Source organism: Pyxicephalus adspersus, chromosome 12 (genome assembly GCF_032062135.1).
Source record: "Pyxicephalus adspersus chromosome 12, UCB_Pads_2.0, whole genome shotgun sequence".
Lineage (NCBI taxonomy): Eukaryota > Metazoa > Chordata > Amphibia > Anura > Pyxicephalidae > Pyxicephalus > Pyxicephalus adspersus.
Genome location: NC_092869.1, coordinates 36423015 through 36440280, shown reverse-complemented (window position 1 = coordinate 36440280; position 17266 = coordinate 36423015). Strand labels below are relative to the sequence as shown.

At 40.8% G+C, this 17266-nt stretch overlaps 1 protein-coding gene across 2 annotated transcripts in view; it reads right to left on the bottom strand.

Moving 5' to 3' along the window:
- Positions 1 to 17266, bottom strand: part of ZFYVE21 (zinc finger FYVE-type containing 21) — a 29111-nt gene that overhangs the window by 9590 nt on the left and 2255 nt on the right. The window contains exons 2-6 of one of the 2 annotated variants that reach the window (XM_072428840.1): positions 3869 to 3919; positions 3346 to 3514; positions 2479 to 2554; positions 1156 to 1247; positions 187 to 234 (exon numbers count right to left, since the gene is read on the bottom strand). In XM_072428840.1, coding sequence (XP_072284941.1) covers positions 187 to 234; positions 1156 to 1247; positions 2479 to 2554; positions 3346 to 3514; positions 3869 to 3919 — 436 coding nt within the window. The remainder of the gene's footprint in view (positions 1 to 186; positions 235 to 1155; positions 1248 to 2478; positions 2555 to 3345; positions 3515 to 3868; positions 3920 to 17266) is intronic. The other variant, XM_072428842.1, reaches the window with a different exon arrangement.

Genomic DNA, 17266 nt, shown 5'->3' with positions numbered 1-17266 from the left:
TGCTTGATTAGCAAGGTATTAATGAGGATTCAAAGGGCAGAGTGAAATCTGAAACTGGAAATAGGGTTTTGAAATGCATAAATCTAAGGTAAAAAAAATTATATTTTATTATTATTATATTTGAAAGGCAACCAATCACAGGGTTGACACAACATGCGGACAGGCACAATCCCTTCATCATCTGACCTTCTGTGATGCATTGGCTCTCCAGCAGACTGGTGTATGTGTGAATGTCTTTGTACATCAAAGCAGCGTGAACAGTGAAAAAAGAAAAGTCACTGAGCATCTTATACATACATATTAGATACAGTTAATTGAAAAAGAAATGCATGTTATTGCAGGGAAAGCTACAGTAATAAGGCATGCAATGAAAAATGATCAAGAGAACAAAATAAATCACTTTAAAATGTAGTTTTACTTTGTGAATAGATGGGTGTCTTAAATGAGAAATGCAGTGAACTTTTTAAGTTTTTAGAGCAGGGAACGGTCTAAACCCTGCTAGATTATTTGCTGTCTGCACCCCACAAGAAAGATTTCACTTCCTGTTCTATAGATGCAACTGAAAGTTTTATACTAAATCTCTCTGGAGATAACAAAAAATTTATCACAGACAGCTGAACTCAGAACAGGTGTACCCACTGGAGGATGTGCACTCACCTATTGCTCATAGGAACTCAGTATGAGGGATTTCCCCCTACAATGTATCATAGTAATAATGGTATTTACTTTTTGAATAACAATCTGCACTATTTTCCTTTTGTGCTTGCACTTCACAGAACCACTGAAGCACCCAGCTTTTATAATAGGTTACACAAGAGATCTCTAACAGAGTACCAACATTGATTCCATCTTTGCAATTATAAAATGTTCTAGTCTTTACTAATAGTGTTATCGCACAAGTAAATCCTTGACTGACATTATTGGAGTTCTTTAAAGTCAACAGTCATTTTTATGCTTATCTGAGCACAAGTTTTTCTTTGGACTAAATAATGCTTTGTAGTTGCTGGAAACGTGGATTTCTTGGCCCACTATTATTTATGTAAATAGGGAATTTATTTCAACTTTCTGTTTTGTTCAGGGATTTATGCATGACCATTACCAATATTTGTTGACCTCTGAGAAAAAAGGAAGGGGGTGGGTGTAATAACCTCTTACCTCCGGGTGTAAACCCTTCTGTGAGTATCTGAACAGTTGAAATTCGGGCAACTTCTATCTCATAATGGTTTTCTCCATCAAGGAACAAATATCTACAGGTAGAATGAAAAACGTGAGTTTTCTTTCTGCACAAACCAAATATAGTGATTTACACACAGATTTATTTTCATTCATAATGATTGAATAAAAGCAAGGGCAAATTAAAGCAGATGTTCAAGCTTCTTAATAACCAACCCCTTTTTACTGATAACACAAACAGCATTATGTGTCCTGAAGAGAAATCTGTGACTTTTCAACTTTACCAACTTTTGTCAAAATTAAATGTGATTGACCTAAAAACAAAAAACAAGCTTGTGACCAGGTTGAACAGAAAATTTAAGGAAAGCTCTTTTGGACAGGGTCCTCTCCTCCTGCATCATTGGCTACCCCCTATTTATTGTACAGTGCTCTGTAATACGCTGGTGCTATATAAATACAGTTTATTATTAATAATAATATTTACCCATCCCAATTTGTCTTAAGTGGTTCGATGTTGCTGCTTAAAGCGTACCTAAACTCAGAAATTTTACTTTACATAAAAGGTTAGACAACACTTTTATGTAAAGTAAAAAATTATGTATTTTTTTTTTAATACAAAGTAAGGGTGAAGCACTGTCCCTAATGAATGGGAGCGCAAAGCCTCCCAGGATACCTAGAACAGGCATCCCGGGAGGCCATTAGGTGCTCCTTCTGTGCATGCCTGAGCATCTCTTTTTTTTTTGTCCAATGTCACACGATCTTGCACCTGGATAGGGTGACGTATTATGAAGAGCCAGGAAGAAGAGGAGAAGATGGTGGCGCCTAGAGCACCAGCTCCGGGACAACGTGGGACCTGATGCAAAACAGCCCCGGATGGATCAGACTGCCCTGCGGGATTGAAGGTAAGTGTATTTTTTTTTTGACAGTTTTCAGTTTAGTTCCTCTTTAAGTCAAGATGGTTCAATACTGGGGGAACTTTTAGCACAAATAAAACGACAATAAAACAACAGCTTCTTGTTACTAGGTATCATAAATAAATGCATTGGAAAAAGGAGAATCATTTAGTTTCACCTTTCATACATTCTATTGCACAGGTAAAGAGAAAATGATGATGTAGTCAGACCCTACACAGGTTTAGGTCAGTTTCTGATCTCCAATATGACAGCAGTTTAACCCAGTGATTAACTATGCTGCATGGTAAGATGAACAAGAATGAGTGGTAAATAGGCACATGCCTTGCCCAAGCAGAATCAAAATAAGGAGCAAAGCAAAGGTTCATTTGAAGTCCACATGGAACGACTTTACCTGTGGTTGTTGGAAAGTCGACATACTACAGTTTCAGACTTTTCTGAGGATCCCTGGGTTATGTCAAATGTAGCGCCTAGAGAAAAAAAAAAAAAAAAGAGGAGGAGAGCAAACTAGAAAGGTCACATATTTTGTGATGGCCAGTTTTTAAAAGTAAAAGTATCTATTTTAACTAATCCTATTGAACTGGTTAGCTTTTACATGTGTCTTGTCGAGAGGCATGCCACTTTCCACTGCTAAACACCTTTTAAATAAACAAACACACACACAGACACAATAGAATAAATTAGAATTTTTATGCTGGAAGTCAAAATTTTAAAAAAAGTGTCCTGACAATTTGTGCTATCATCCAGAGCAGTTTGATTTCTCTGATCACCCACCCATAACCGTTTTACCTTAACATGACACTAACACAACCAAGTATACTGTGCCCTCATCAAAGTGGCTGCCTGCTGCGGAGCCATATTGTTCTGATTGATTTTACAAAGGAAATTCTCTAATCCCTACATACTTGCCTTAACTGCTCTGCCTTGCAGCCTCAAGCTCCTCTTCAGCCAGAACTGAAATTAGCTGTGTCAGTGACCTAAGGAAGCACCAACATTGCTCTGCTGATCATGACAAAGATGCAGCAAGCAGAACTAGTTTCTGCAGATTGCAGCTGTATTAGAAATAAAAAACAAGCACAACCTAAGGATCCATTCTGATATTTCTGATTAGAAAAACCTATTTTCAAATGAGAACGCTATATCCAAATGATTTTATTTTAGTCTGATCACCCCATACTGCAGCTTAGTGCAAAGAAAGAACTTTAGATTAGATTTTTACCAACTCCTCAAAAGAGTGGAGTCCAGGAACATGACTACTTACCATTCATTAGAACTTTTAGCTGTCGATCGTAGAATTCCATTTCTTTTTGTGAAATGACAGAGCATTCCCCGCACTGGCGCACCGGATCCACAAAACACATGCGAGGCAGAGGCACTTTCTTACTGCAGCATTTGTCACAGAAACATTTACCACATCTACGGCAGTGGTGCTAGAGAAGAGACAAGAAAGTAATTTTGCAATACAAAGTATTTTAATTTAGGTTTAAACATCCGTACAGTTACAATCCCCATCACTCACACATCTCTACAGAGATTCTAAAGCCAAAGGAATTCTATACCTAAGGCTAAGTTGCAGAAGAGAAAGCCTTAATATTTGGGCTAAGCAGTAGAAATAGAAAACACTATATCCCCCTTTAAACTTTAGAAGTACAAAATAAATAGAGTTTTGCCAAACGCAGGCCCCATACCCCTCTTCTCCTACACTGCACCGACACTAATCAGAAAAAAATAGGAACCGTGCCTTTATTTTACTACATGCTGGCATAGCAGACGTCACTTCTTACCTTCCTATTAATGAAGTCAAACTTTGCTTCACAATGCATACATCGTGGGCACTGAAAGATATTAAACCAAGTGTTAATAATACATGCAAAGTACAAAGCAATCACAGACTTTTTCACAAGGGAATGGTTTATTTTAATAACAGCCCACACCCCATCTGTTACACATTTCAATGATTGTCAGTACTCATACATAAGGCCAGTGCTTTTATCCATGCTTAAATAATTGGGATTGGGCAGGAAAACACGGTTTGCTTGTGCAAGATGAACGTGCAGGTTGGTTGCTATAACTGAAGATTAATTCAGGGGTTTATTCCTCCGGAAGTTTATAGGGGTTCCTTGAGCAATTTGCATCTTTCAGATCAATTACCATTGACACCATAAATCTTTTTGGCTATTTCTAAGGGTGGCATTCTTTACACTGGCCAGCGACATAAGAGGCATTCTACTATCATGCCTAATATACTAAGAGCTGTGGATTTAGTAATTATAGCTGTGATTCCCTGCGATCTGAACATTTCAAGTTTCCCCATGTTAAAAAGTTTGAGAAAGGCTGCACAAGAGAGTTCTTTTGTGGCTGGATGTTACAATCTCCACACAATGTAGCACTGAAAAAATAAAATCCTATGAAGCGCATATACGAGGAGGTGCTGAGAAGTTCCAGGCTTTGCCCCCTTCCAAATGAAATAGAAAAATAAATATGGGAACATATGACAGCCTAATATCTTCCTATGTAACTGTGCAAATATCAGGTCTTTGCGATTCTTAAAACTGTTTTTTCTTTTAGTGAGAAGCTGTGATGGCAGAGGTACAAGCAAGTTTCACGTCGTTGGAGTTACGAGCCGTCACAAAGTCTTTGTTTCTTCAGGGAAAGTCAGCAAAGGACATTCACACTGAGATGTCACAAACGCTAGGGGAGAAGTGTCCTTCCTACAGCACTGTCAAAACCTGGATATCTCGCTTCAAGACTGGGCATTTCACCGTTAAAGATGAGCCCCGCAGTGGGCGTCCCCTCAACCTCAACTGACCCGGCAACCTGCGATGCTGTCAATGAGCTGATTATTGAGGACCAGTGAATATCCGCAAAAAAGATAGCCCAGATACTGGACATCTCATGGGAGTGTGTTGGGTTTATCATCACCACTATCCTAGATATGCGCAAGCTTTCAGCGAAGTGGGTGCCGAAATGTTTGAACAGTGATCAGAAGAAGGAACGAGTTGAAGCATCCAAAGCCGTTTTGGCCCATTTTGAAGCTGCACAGAAGTTTTTGGCTAGGTTAGTGACTGAGGATGAAACCTGGTTCGACATCTATGATCCTGCAACCAAGGAAAAGTCAAAGGAATGGCACCACAGCGGGTCCTTGCGGCCGAAGAAGTTCCAAACCAGGAAATCGGCCAAAAAGACATGGCGTCCATTTTCTGGGACAAAGACGGTATTCTGCTGGTGGACTACCTACCTTAGAGGTCTAGTATCACCGGACAGTATTATGCTAACCTTCTGGACCAGCTGAAGGAGGCAATTAAGACGAAACACCTTGGAAAGATGACCAAAGAGATCTTTTTTTTTGCAGGACAATGCACCTGCGCACACGTCCAACATTGTGGCTGGCCAAATTGAACACCCTGGGTTTCTAATTGGTCCATCATCCCCCCTGATCACCTGATTTTTTGAAGAAACACCTGAAGGGGCAACGTTTTGAGGACATTTTTGACGTCAAAGATGCTGCTGAGAGCTGATTTGCGGCCAAACCAAAGGACTTATTTGAACGGTCTAGAAAAGCTGCAACTACGCTGTACCAAGTGCATCAGTCTCAGGGGGGAATATGTTAAATAAATGTGTTTATTAACTTTGGCTCTCTTCTTTCTGGCCAAAGCCAGGAACTTCTCAGCACCCCCTTGTATATAATGCAAAGGGGTTTAGCATACTTTCAGCAGATCCTTAGCCTTGTGTTCTGATAACAAAGACAGTGTACTTCCTCCTAATGACAGATAAGTGGAAAAGTCTGCACACTCTCATCACATGATTAGTAACTTGTGTTGCAAGAAGAGAAATATTGATTTCTCAGCAGTTGTATGGCTAAATGAGTTCCAGAAACAAAAGATTCACCTAAAGACAAAGCTGGGGATAATGGAATTATTATAGATTTTTTTCAAAAGACCTCATCAGTCAGTCTAGAATGAAACCCAGCAAGACCAAATGTTTTTGAAGAATTTTTTTTTTTTTTTTAGTTCTGATACACTTGGACTCCAACAGACATTTTGGGTCCGGACAGAGATTTTCAAATTGGTATTAGATCCAAATGCATCAGTACCATTCTACATGGTACTGATGCCTTTGGATCCAACACCAATTTGAAAATATTAGTGGGTGCTACTCCAAGCAACCCACTCCAAACCCACAAATATTGTGGATCCAGCGCAAGCCTGGCAAACTTCGGTTGAACTTATATACCAAGGACATCCTAGGAGCATACATTTTGTATAGCTCTCTTCAAGCATCCCCTGAGGAAGCCTAAGCCGTGAAACGTGTCAGGATATGGGACACGGGTATTGATCTCGCTTTTACACAATATTGAGCATACAATGTCTAGCTAATTGGCCTGCTATCCCATGCCAATGAATGGTAGGAACCCCCAAATAATTAAACAGTGTGCTTTTGAGTTGTGACAAATTTTCCTTAATTTTGTGCTAATAAACATTTTGTGCTGTGTCTTTAATGTCTTCGTTATCTTTGCTTTGGAATTATGTATATAGGGGGCGGCCGCACCAAAACATTACAAGAGATTGTATTAGAACCATTGTATTTTCCTAAGTACCCGAAACAACCTACTACCCAGAAGTGAGGACAAGAGCCACAGTGACAGCTGCACCCATGGAAACAGTCATGAAGGGATGACATACATACGTTTACAGAGTCTGTTCAGCTGCAAGCAACAATTACTTACAGCCGAGTGGTCAGCTACTTGAAAACTTTCACAAGCAGTGACGGGAGCGGAGCAGAGAAATCACAGCTGAAGTCCCAGCTTGAAGCTCTTGTAGAGTTATGGAAATATAAATATCTGCAGCCAAGTATTGAATCTTCACAGATGTACAAGCTTATTGTACGTCACGTGCAAAAAAATTAAATACTTGGACATTTTAAGGTTAAAAGGCAATGCAGAGTAGATCCAAAGTCCCAGGCAATGTACAACATTTAAATTCTTGCAAGAAAATCAAGAACATTTTATGAACTTTGGGATCCTCAGAATTTGCAGGATCTCCCCAAAAAAGAATGGCGATACAGTGTTCTCCTCAGCCCCTTTTAGCCGAGTGCACCACCCAGCAATTTTCAGTAACCACCTGGATGTTTTTGGGTGGTTACTAAAGAGTTGGGTCGCAATACAGGGGCTGCCACCTGCCTACAACTTCTTACCACCACAGGCTTAAAAAAGTTGGACACTGGCGATGTGACCTTTGCCTAGACACCATGGATGGAAGCGGAGGGTAAGTCAAGTATATTTTTTGCTTTTAATGCCAGACTGTGGTGTATTTAATATTGTATTAAATAGGCCTCTAAACCAAGTAATTGCAGACTAATTCTTTCAAGACATGGCTTTCTTTGAAGTACATTGCACCACAAACAGATTTCAGACATAGGAAGGAATGCTCACTAGCTTTTTCTGCCCCCATGTGAACTCTAAAACCAAGATACTGGCTAAACTCCCCTAACAATTAGGGAAATTTACAAGTATTTTACACCAGTAATAAATAGAGATAACTGTTGGGTACTCAGTCTAGAGACATCTGGCAGCTTTCACAGACGTCAATGATCTCTGCTGACTGGCTAACCCCTATTTTCTGAAGCGATCAGCTCTTATTGGAGCCAAGTGCAGCATTTTCTCCAATAAAAACATTCCTTTTTTTATCCATACCAGCAATTAATATTAATAAAGCTCTGTGTTAACCTCCAAGCATAGGTCGTCTTTAGGAAACTAATAGGTGTGACAAATTTGCAAGATCTTGCAATCTTTCAAAAGAGCAAAGGTAGAACTGAAGCTAAAGAGTAATGTGACCCTTGCCCATTAAAAAGTGGATCACTGGGCACACAGGAGATATCAAGGTAAGCCTTTGGAGAAACAGAAGCAAATATTACATTTATAATGATAAACAAATAGGATGAACTTCAGGTAATACTATATATAAAAACACTATCATGCAGCTGTATAAAAGGACATTTTTATTAATTTTAAAGAAAAATGAAATATTTGCACTGTTTTCAGCCTTCTGTTATCCTCTGTACAACAGAACTCAAACTAGGAGAAAGAGAAATGTTTGCTGCCGCAGGCAAGGCTGCAAAATTAATTGCTTAAAACAGAAGGATCTGTATTTCCCAAAGCCCGTGAAAATACCCGGCACTTATGGGCCAATATGTAACCTGCGCTCCTGTGATAGTGCCCTGATGTTGCAGCCAAGCGCCATGCCCAAGAATTATCACGTAGCCAGAGGAGAATCACCACTGATGTGCCATGTCATTAGTACTCTTTACATTGCAAACGGTAAGGCTACAAACACACATGCAATAATTGTCAACAATTAACGACCGATCATTTGATATTAGTTAACAAAAACGAAAAACACCAATGGACAAAGAATGTCGCTGGAAACGAACAAATATCCTGGTGGATCCGTTTGGGTGACGATTGTTTACTATCTATTGTGTGTATGGTCGCTCAGTGATCGTGGATGGTTCTGTGGTACACTTTCTCCAGTACTCGTCACTTCCTGCATCGTTCCAACGATCATATCTAGTCTGTGTACACTATTGGTCGCTTATATTTGAACGATCCTATCATTACAGCATGTACAGAATTGAGCACTATACAATCGTTCAAAATAAATATGAATAATCATTGATCGGTCTTTAGTTTTCTGACAACAATTATTGCATTATCAGGGGATGCCCTTGGCAGACACTGCATAGGACATAAGGAAGTCTATGAAGAGAGAAGGTAGTGTGTAGGAGAGTGTTACAGAGGCAGAAGCTGTTGGAGTATTTTATTTCAGTCCAGGACAACAGTGATTGGGACAAATGTTTCTAAACTCAGCCATCGGAAACTTACCGAGACCAGCACCTTATCCAACCAGACAGGGTTGTTGTTTGCTTGTTATGGTCATCTTGCCCTTTTGCAAAAGGAGACAAATCACTTTCTCTGGCGTTTCCATCTGGATATGGATACCCTGACACAGTGATAATGTTCAGCAGCCAATTGTTGGACCGTTATATGTGCAGTGGAGTGGTTGCAGAGGACAAAGAAGTGGTGAGGGTGTAATGACAATGGCAAGGTCAGAATAATGGTGGGTCCTGGAAGACTGTACGGTCAAGATAATTAAGAACTAGAAGTCTTTACTAGTACGTTAGAACATTGTGCCAGATCGCTGACCCGCTAAATATAACGAAAGGGAGCCAATGGTTTGTAATCATACCCAGGAAATCTGGGGTTTTAACAGCGTTCCAAGATAATTTTTAGTTTTAGGGGGGCTCACTGTGGGCCAGAAACTGCATCAGAACAGTCACACCACCTGGCACGTTTCACTGTGATGTTTTAAAAAAAAAAAAAAAACTCCCAAAACAGCATTTTTAAACCCAAACTAAAAACTGAATATACAACCAATGAAATATTCTCTCCTCTGAGGTTTGTTACCACTAACACTTCCTGTCCACAGGAGACCATGCTCACCAGGACAAGACTCCCTCTCATACATATCATAGACAGTAGGGGTTTAGTGCCAGGATCAGGATATGTTTGCACTTCTTAATCAGATGCACCCAAAAGCTTTTAATTGGGCCATAACAATTTTGGCATACCTTCTGGAACAGATAGCAAAGGGTGGTTTGTGTCTTCGCAGACAGCATTTCTTCCGCTGTGCAAAGTAAACAGTGAAATACGCCGATAAGTAGAAACAGCCGACTGCAGCAGGAATAAAGCTGATAGCAGTTGGCTGAGGCGCGTATGAGAACCTCACCCACTTGGCCAATGTGACAGTAAACTAGTTGGGAGCTCGGAGATACAATAAAACCATAAAAAGTGCGGTGCTGCTGGTTATAAAAACCAGATTGTCTTCAGAAAAAATTCACAGGTACCTGGCCACGGCCTTACCAATATTTATAAATCACTCCTAAAGCACAGAATGAATTACATGCAATAAAACAACTAGAAACTCTAAACGCCTGAACCCTTAGTCTGCTGTCTATCTTGTAACATTGACCCCCCACACACACATTTCCAACTTAGTGTTTTCTGGAAGTACAGAAAAAAAAACATCTTTGTACACTATATTCAAATGCAAATCAAAAAGTATAAAAACTGAACTGGGTTAACAATTGTCAGCTCCAGTGCTGCTGCCTCGTCAAACTTTTTATTGATTGGCACTTTCGGACACTCCTGAAAAATCAGTCAGGGAACCCTTACTATGGTTACTATATGCACAGCTCATAATATATTACCATGGTGGTCAGTGGGAAGAATGTATCTTACATGGCTGTCCAGTGGGAAGAATGTCACCCTTACAGATAGCCAAAAAGATCATTGGTGTCCATTAAACTGACCTGAGATGCACAAATTTCTCATAGGATCAAGGAACCTCTGGAGTAACCCTGGTTAAGTAACACTGCACTAGGTAATGGTTAGAAATATATACACAGGTACCTAATCATTGTTTCGTGATCTGCTGTAGCAAATCACTAAACACCCACCAGGGATCACCACTACCATTTCCTAATGAGGAAGGTACAGCCAGGTGCCTCCCTGTGGGAATCTGACTAATCTAGATAGCCAAAGATTGGAAACTGACAAAAGAAAAGAAGAAGATGGTGGTACCTGTGATGGAGCAGCAACGGGTTAATATATATACAAAATTGCAATCATGCAGGTAAGGTATTTTATCACAGAGAGGACAAGCTTGTTCCTTCTACAATATAGGACTTGTCTGGTTCAGTGTTCTCCCCAGCACCTTTTAGCCGGGGTGCACCACCTGGCACGTTTCAGCAACCACTTGGCTATTTTTGGGTGGTTACTGATAAGTTGAGTTACAATACAGGAGCTGCCACTGGCCTACAACTGCTTCCCACTTAGCTTCTGGTTGAGAACGGTGGTTTGTATGTTAGGAGTTAGGTTCTGCTTTAAATATATTGTTTAATTACAGTTGAAACATTCCTGGAGTCGGAAAACTGTTTTACTGTCTTGCAAACAAGTCATTGAATTTCTAGATTGCCCTGTACTGACGTGACCATCATGACTCATCTTCAAATAGCAGATCTTCCCCTTGACAAACCCAGTGATAATGTTGATTAAATAACATTATGTATTCAGTTTTGTCTTTTATTATGCTGATTTTATGACCGACATAACTAGGTAAAAGGTCACTAATAAGCCAAAGTGATGACTAATGCTCCATATTCAACACAGGTAATAAATGATAGGAACCCATTATGTAATCACAAATACAGGGGAAAAATAAAAAAGCTATACAAAAAGTTTGCGGGAATCAGAAGAGCTGCTTAGAGATAAACCACCCTTGGCTGCAGGTTCTGGGACACTAACTTTAATCGGCAAATATTTGCTGGATCTCCTGGGCATGATACAACACTGATGCCAAACCGAAGTCTACATGGCACAGATCATCTGCCATGAGCTTTGAAATTAAGAAACTTGGCAGATACTAAGGTTTCCTCTACTTTTGCAGCCCCAGGGTACACAACAGATGACAACGTTCATTCAGCTACTTTACAGGTTGTGAATGCGATTTGCTTTAATAATTAAATGCCAAAAAATTGTTAGACAATTGGCCAAGTTTTTATTGTGGTCTTTGTTCTCCATGTGAAGATTCACCCCTCTATGTGCCCTAATAAAACACCGTCACCAACACAGGAAGATGAAATCCTAAAATGTAGAATGTTGTCAGTGGACAAAAAGGTAAAAGTTCTCTAATGGGGTAAATGTATTGGCAATATCTAAAATGGGAATTCCCACTTCTATTAGGAAGGCTTCCTCTTGTTTCTGTTACTACTTCCCAAGGAGGTAGTAGACAGCAAAAAGTAAATAAAAAAAACACCCTTTTAAAAAAAAAAAAAAAAAAAAAAAAAAAAGGGTTCAGCACTTCCCTCCTAAATCTCGATCGCCTAGGCCAAGGGTAGGCCAGATACGGCCTAGCCAGTAGTCTGTTCCAGCCTAATGCCCCCCTGGTCGATCCGGCCTAATCCCGGCTGGCAGGGGTCGGCAACCCCCAGCTTTTGAGCCTCCTGCTTATGCCTCCCTCCCGTATTTACCGCGGCCAGCGTTAACACTTTCGCCGCTGGGGTAAGGGGACATTCCCTCTCCTCCGTATACATTGCGGAAAAGAGGGATTTCCTTTCAGGGGCGTTCCTTCTCCTCCGTATGCATTGCGGAGGAGAGGGATTTCCCTTCAGGGGCGTTCTTGGTGGCAGGTGGAGGCATCAGCGCGGGACTCGAAAGAGAGTCCAGCCTAGTGTGCCTTCTTGACCTCCTAAAATGGCCTAGTTGCCAAAAAAGTTTGCTGATCCCTGGCCTGGGCAACTGAGAATGCATGCCCGAGGAGCCATTTCGTGAAAAGAGAAAAATGTGACGATCTCACACAGTGAGATCGGCAAGTGTTTTTTCCAACCTACGTCACCCGATCTTGCGCCTGCTTCGGGTGACGTAGAAGAACCAGGAAGAAGGGGCAAAGATGGTGCTGCTCGGAGACGGATACTGGGATGACACGGGACCCCAGTGCTGCTCGGAGACGAATACTGGGATGACGCGGGACCCCGATGGAAGACACCTCTGGACAGATCGACTGCGCTGCGCCGATTGAAGGTACGTGTATTTTTTTGTTTTAGGCACTTTTACGTTTAGTTCCTCTTTAAGATGCAACTGATCAGTGTGGGCAATAGGCTACAGCCCCCAGATGCCACGGCGCCATAGGCTACAGCCGCCAGATGCCACGGCGCCATAGGCTACAGCCGCCAGATGCCACGGCTCCAATGACTACAACACCCAGATGCTACTGAGCTGAATTATAAATAGCAGTAGTATCATCACAACAGTTCTCTGTACTTTTTTGTGGTGTGTATAAAAGTACAATATCTGAAAGTCCAGCAGTGATTTGCAACAATAAAGGAATCTATTTAATTGGATTGTTAACAAAATCCAGCACTGATACAACATTGGTAACCCGAAGGTAAAACAATGATAATGGCACAGAAACTGGCAGAAGCAGGAATAAAGCAAAGCTTTATCCCACTGACTTGCAATGGTTTTGTCACCTTTAGGATCCCGTGCAAACTTATGGAAGCGTTATAAATATGGAAACCGTTTTGCCACAATAAAACCCATAATGGCCTTTCCTGCAGCATTATGAAACTACTTGCTGTCTTTGTGCAAGTCAGTAAATGTTGAATCTTATTTGAGGTGGGTTAATAGTACTGGAGAACATTTCTGAATAATGTGTATTGAGATGGTCTCTTGTAGCCTCCATTGGAAGTTCATGTGACAATATAAGAGCTCCATTAAGGAGACATGGACAGAGCATTGTCCTCCTATAACAGGACATACCTGAACATAAAAACTACTTTTTATACATTAATGTTAAAGGAATATGAGATTTTTTTAGGGCTGGTTTCGCATATTTTAAATGATAAACTAGCTCGCTTGTAAATAACCTGAAGAGCATCCTGGGCACAGAGATCACTATTGTTTATGACACCCAGTGGTTTGGCATACTGAATGTCATCCAGTTGGGGTGTACATGAACTTTAATTTGGCTCCTAACAGTCTGTAGCCAGGAGGTAAAATCCTGACAGCAAACATTTCCAATTAATAGTTACAAAACAAACAAAGATCACAGAAAACAAAGAAAGGATGACAGAGCCTGTGTAAACAGGACTGTCATTTTATAAGCATCATATGTGGGGCACTTAAGACTTTATATGGAGGTTCAGTATTCTCTTATCAGAAATAAGACAAATAGCCAAAAAATATGCAACTATATGTGTCCAATTATTTTAGGATTTTTCACTTCTAGTTTCTGTCCATTGTTTTGCCACCATCAACCATCCTTGGATACCACATGCTTTTATTATGATTACATTTCAGTGTTCTCCCCAGGTACCTTTAGCTGGGCGCACCACCCAGCTAAAACATCCAGGTGATGATTTTTAATAAAGCTGGGTGGGAGGCAGTCGCTGTATTGTGTATTGTATTGTATTGTCGCTTCAAAAACCATCTAAAAACAGCTGGGTGGTGGGCTGAAAGGGGCTGGGGAGAACAATGGGGTATGTATAAGAAAATAACTTTTGGCACAACACGGAAGAAGATTTAATACTCCTTGCTCACAGTTTGCTATTTGTAAAGTGCTGTTGAAGGATGGATGTACACAAAGTTAACTTTTCATTATTCTTACATGATGTTGAGGGCATTGGATTAACATTTACAAAAGTAAGCTTCAGGGAAGTAATGATCCCCAAAATGAATATAGAATAGGTAAACCCTCAATTATGAAAGGCCCGAATCTTCATTAGAAATCCTCCCACCGTCAGTCCCATTTTAATGGTATTTTGGATAAAGACTGTTAAAGTTCCTTTCAATGTCATAATGAGTCATTTAGTAGTGAATATTAAACAGTGCCATGAATCAAAGTCTCAAACATTTGGTTATATAAACATCAGAAGGACATTGGTTATAATGTATGAATCTAACGCGAATATATTCAGAGTTTTGGTTGCTTTATTAAACATGCAATTAATGTGAACCTTTAAATGACAGATCATGTAAACGGTCATTGATGGCCTGGTCCTACAGTTTGGCCTTCAATACCTCCAGAATAAAGATGCAGCTCAGGTGTTCAGCCTGTTACCTGCATGCTTGTTCCAGGAGTCACTGCAACTACTGAAACCAAAGGATCAGCTTTACATCCAGGCAATGGGCATTCTTACAAGTTCAGCAATAGCAGCTTCCATTTTTATTATTAAACAGGATTTATATAGCGCCAACATATTACGCAGTGCTGTACATTAAATTGGGGTTGCAAATGACAGACAGATACAGTCAGTGACACAGGAGGAGGAGAGGGCCCAGCCCAGAAGAGCTTACAATCTAGGAGGCGAAGGAAGTATCACACAATTATAGGTCCCATGTAAAGTGTATGCCAGGAGTTATTTGGGAGGTTCAGTAATGACTGCAGTTCCTGTGAGTTTAGTCCATATTGATCAAATCATTTTATATTTGAAAGTTTAAATCTTTTGATTTTTGACCCCACCTGCCAATCATCCCAGCTGCCAAGATAATCAATTGAAAACCATAAGTGAGAGAGATAATGCTAACACTTCAGTGTTCTTCCCAGCCCCTTTTAGCTGGGCGTACTACCCAGCACTTTTCAGTAACCCCCCGGCTGTTTTTGGGTGGTTACAGATGAGTTGGTTAACACTACAGGGGCCACCACCCACCTAAAATCTCTTCCCACCTGGTTTAAGAACCATTTCTGGCTTGAAAACTGCACTTATTGTTTTCTATGTACTATTTGCATTTGCTTTTCACCACTTTTTCCATGTCTGCTTCTTGTTACATATCAGTTCTGTGTGTGATCTCCATTTGTTACTTCAAACTGTTGCTGTCTGTGTGTACCAGGCGCGAGATCGGGTGATGTAGGTTTGAAAAAACAACTTGCCCATCTCACTGCCCATGCGTGAGATCGTCACATTTTTCTCTTTTCACCGCCACCATTGTTCACAGTAAGCCTGAATCAGCACCATTTCCACAACTATTATCCTCTCTAGTTCATTTTAGCGTGCCACAATAAGGTATAGTTCACTGTAAATGCAATACTAACTTGTACTCACTATGCAATAAAAAAAATTGCTGATAATTGTTCCTTTCAGTTATATTTACCATTTTTCCAACAGCAACTGCATGACCAAAATATTTTGTTGCTTTTGGGAACGGCTCCACGCTCCACTGTAGCTGCATGCAACAATTTGTTCCTAACTGCTCCCATTCATATGAGTGGGAGCTGTTGCGACTGCAGAACGCAGTGGCTCACTAAAGGTCTGAAATGACCCTAATGACCCCTAATGTTTTGCATGTAATATTACATTATTGTTCTTTCCTTTTGTCACACATACTGACAGCTCTCTATAAATCGAATTGTTTCTTTCACTGATGAAGGGAGGTAGGGGAGCAGCACAAACACATTGGTTACGCTCTGTATTTTACCATGGCAAACAAATCCTGCTTGGATCAGAGAAAACCTAACCATGGCGTTCAAATACTGTAGGCAATGCAGAGAAATCCAATTATATGAATTTACTGCACTCTAATACAATGATTATATACACGTATCCACAGTCGCTTGACCACAGTGCACTCCCACCAAATATGAGCAAAACACCTGGAAGAACTCCCTGGAACAAATTTGGCAATCCTAGCCGGAACCATGTACCAACGGAACAACATTTTATATGCATTTTCTTGAGAAAGGAGCAAGAGGAGACCGCCTGCTAGATTGCTTCCCAATCGTCTGCCAAGAGGATGAACCCAAAATCAGATTTCCACTTGATTTACCTGAGATTTAGGTTCATGGAGCGGGGATTCCTCGGGGGGGGGGGGGGGGTTACCTTTGTAATCTCTCAGTAGTGAATAAATGTATTCTTATGTGCTAGTAATGGAAAAGTTCACTGTCAGAGAAAGACCAGTGTTCTTTTAGGTACCTGAAGGACCCCGGAAAAGCTTACTTTATTCAAAATCTTGGTGATTGCATGGTGTGGAACTAAAATGAAGCCCAACATGCCACATGGTTGCAACTGAACAGGGATTCCTCCAGGGAGGCAACGGCAAGTCCCAGTAGGCCTCGATTAACTTGCAGGTGCAACTGCCATCCCCACAAAGCCCTAATTATCTTATTATTAGGAGGTGCAACTGCAAGGCCCGGCATCCCCCAATGCCCCCTATGGGTGCAGCAAAGCTTGATAATATTCAGGGGTCCGAGTACAAACTCCAGTATGCCTTGAATACCTTGTGGGTGCAACTACAAGCTTTAGCATCCCTCAATTTTCTCCGGGGTGCTGCTAAAAGCCCCAGCATGTGCCATCTGAAACTTCAAGGGCTGGCACACTCCGATCACATCAGGTGTGGCCCTGCAAGCGCCCCTCTCCCAGGCAGCCTGGGGTGGGGATGGTACAAGTTTTGCCTTTAGTAATAACAAACTAACTTTTTGCAAAACATCAACATCGTCAACATCATAAAATTGTCATTTACAGTTTATAGGCAGGTTGAACAGGAAAAAGCTCACTAAAACCAGGCAAGGCTCCAGATTCCCAGCAGCACTCACTTTTATAATGCTATTTCTCTCCTCTGTGAGAGCGATAAT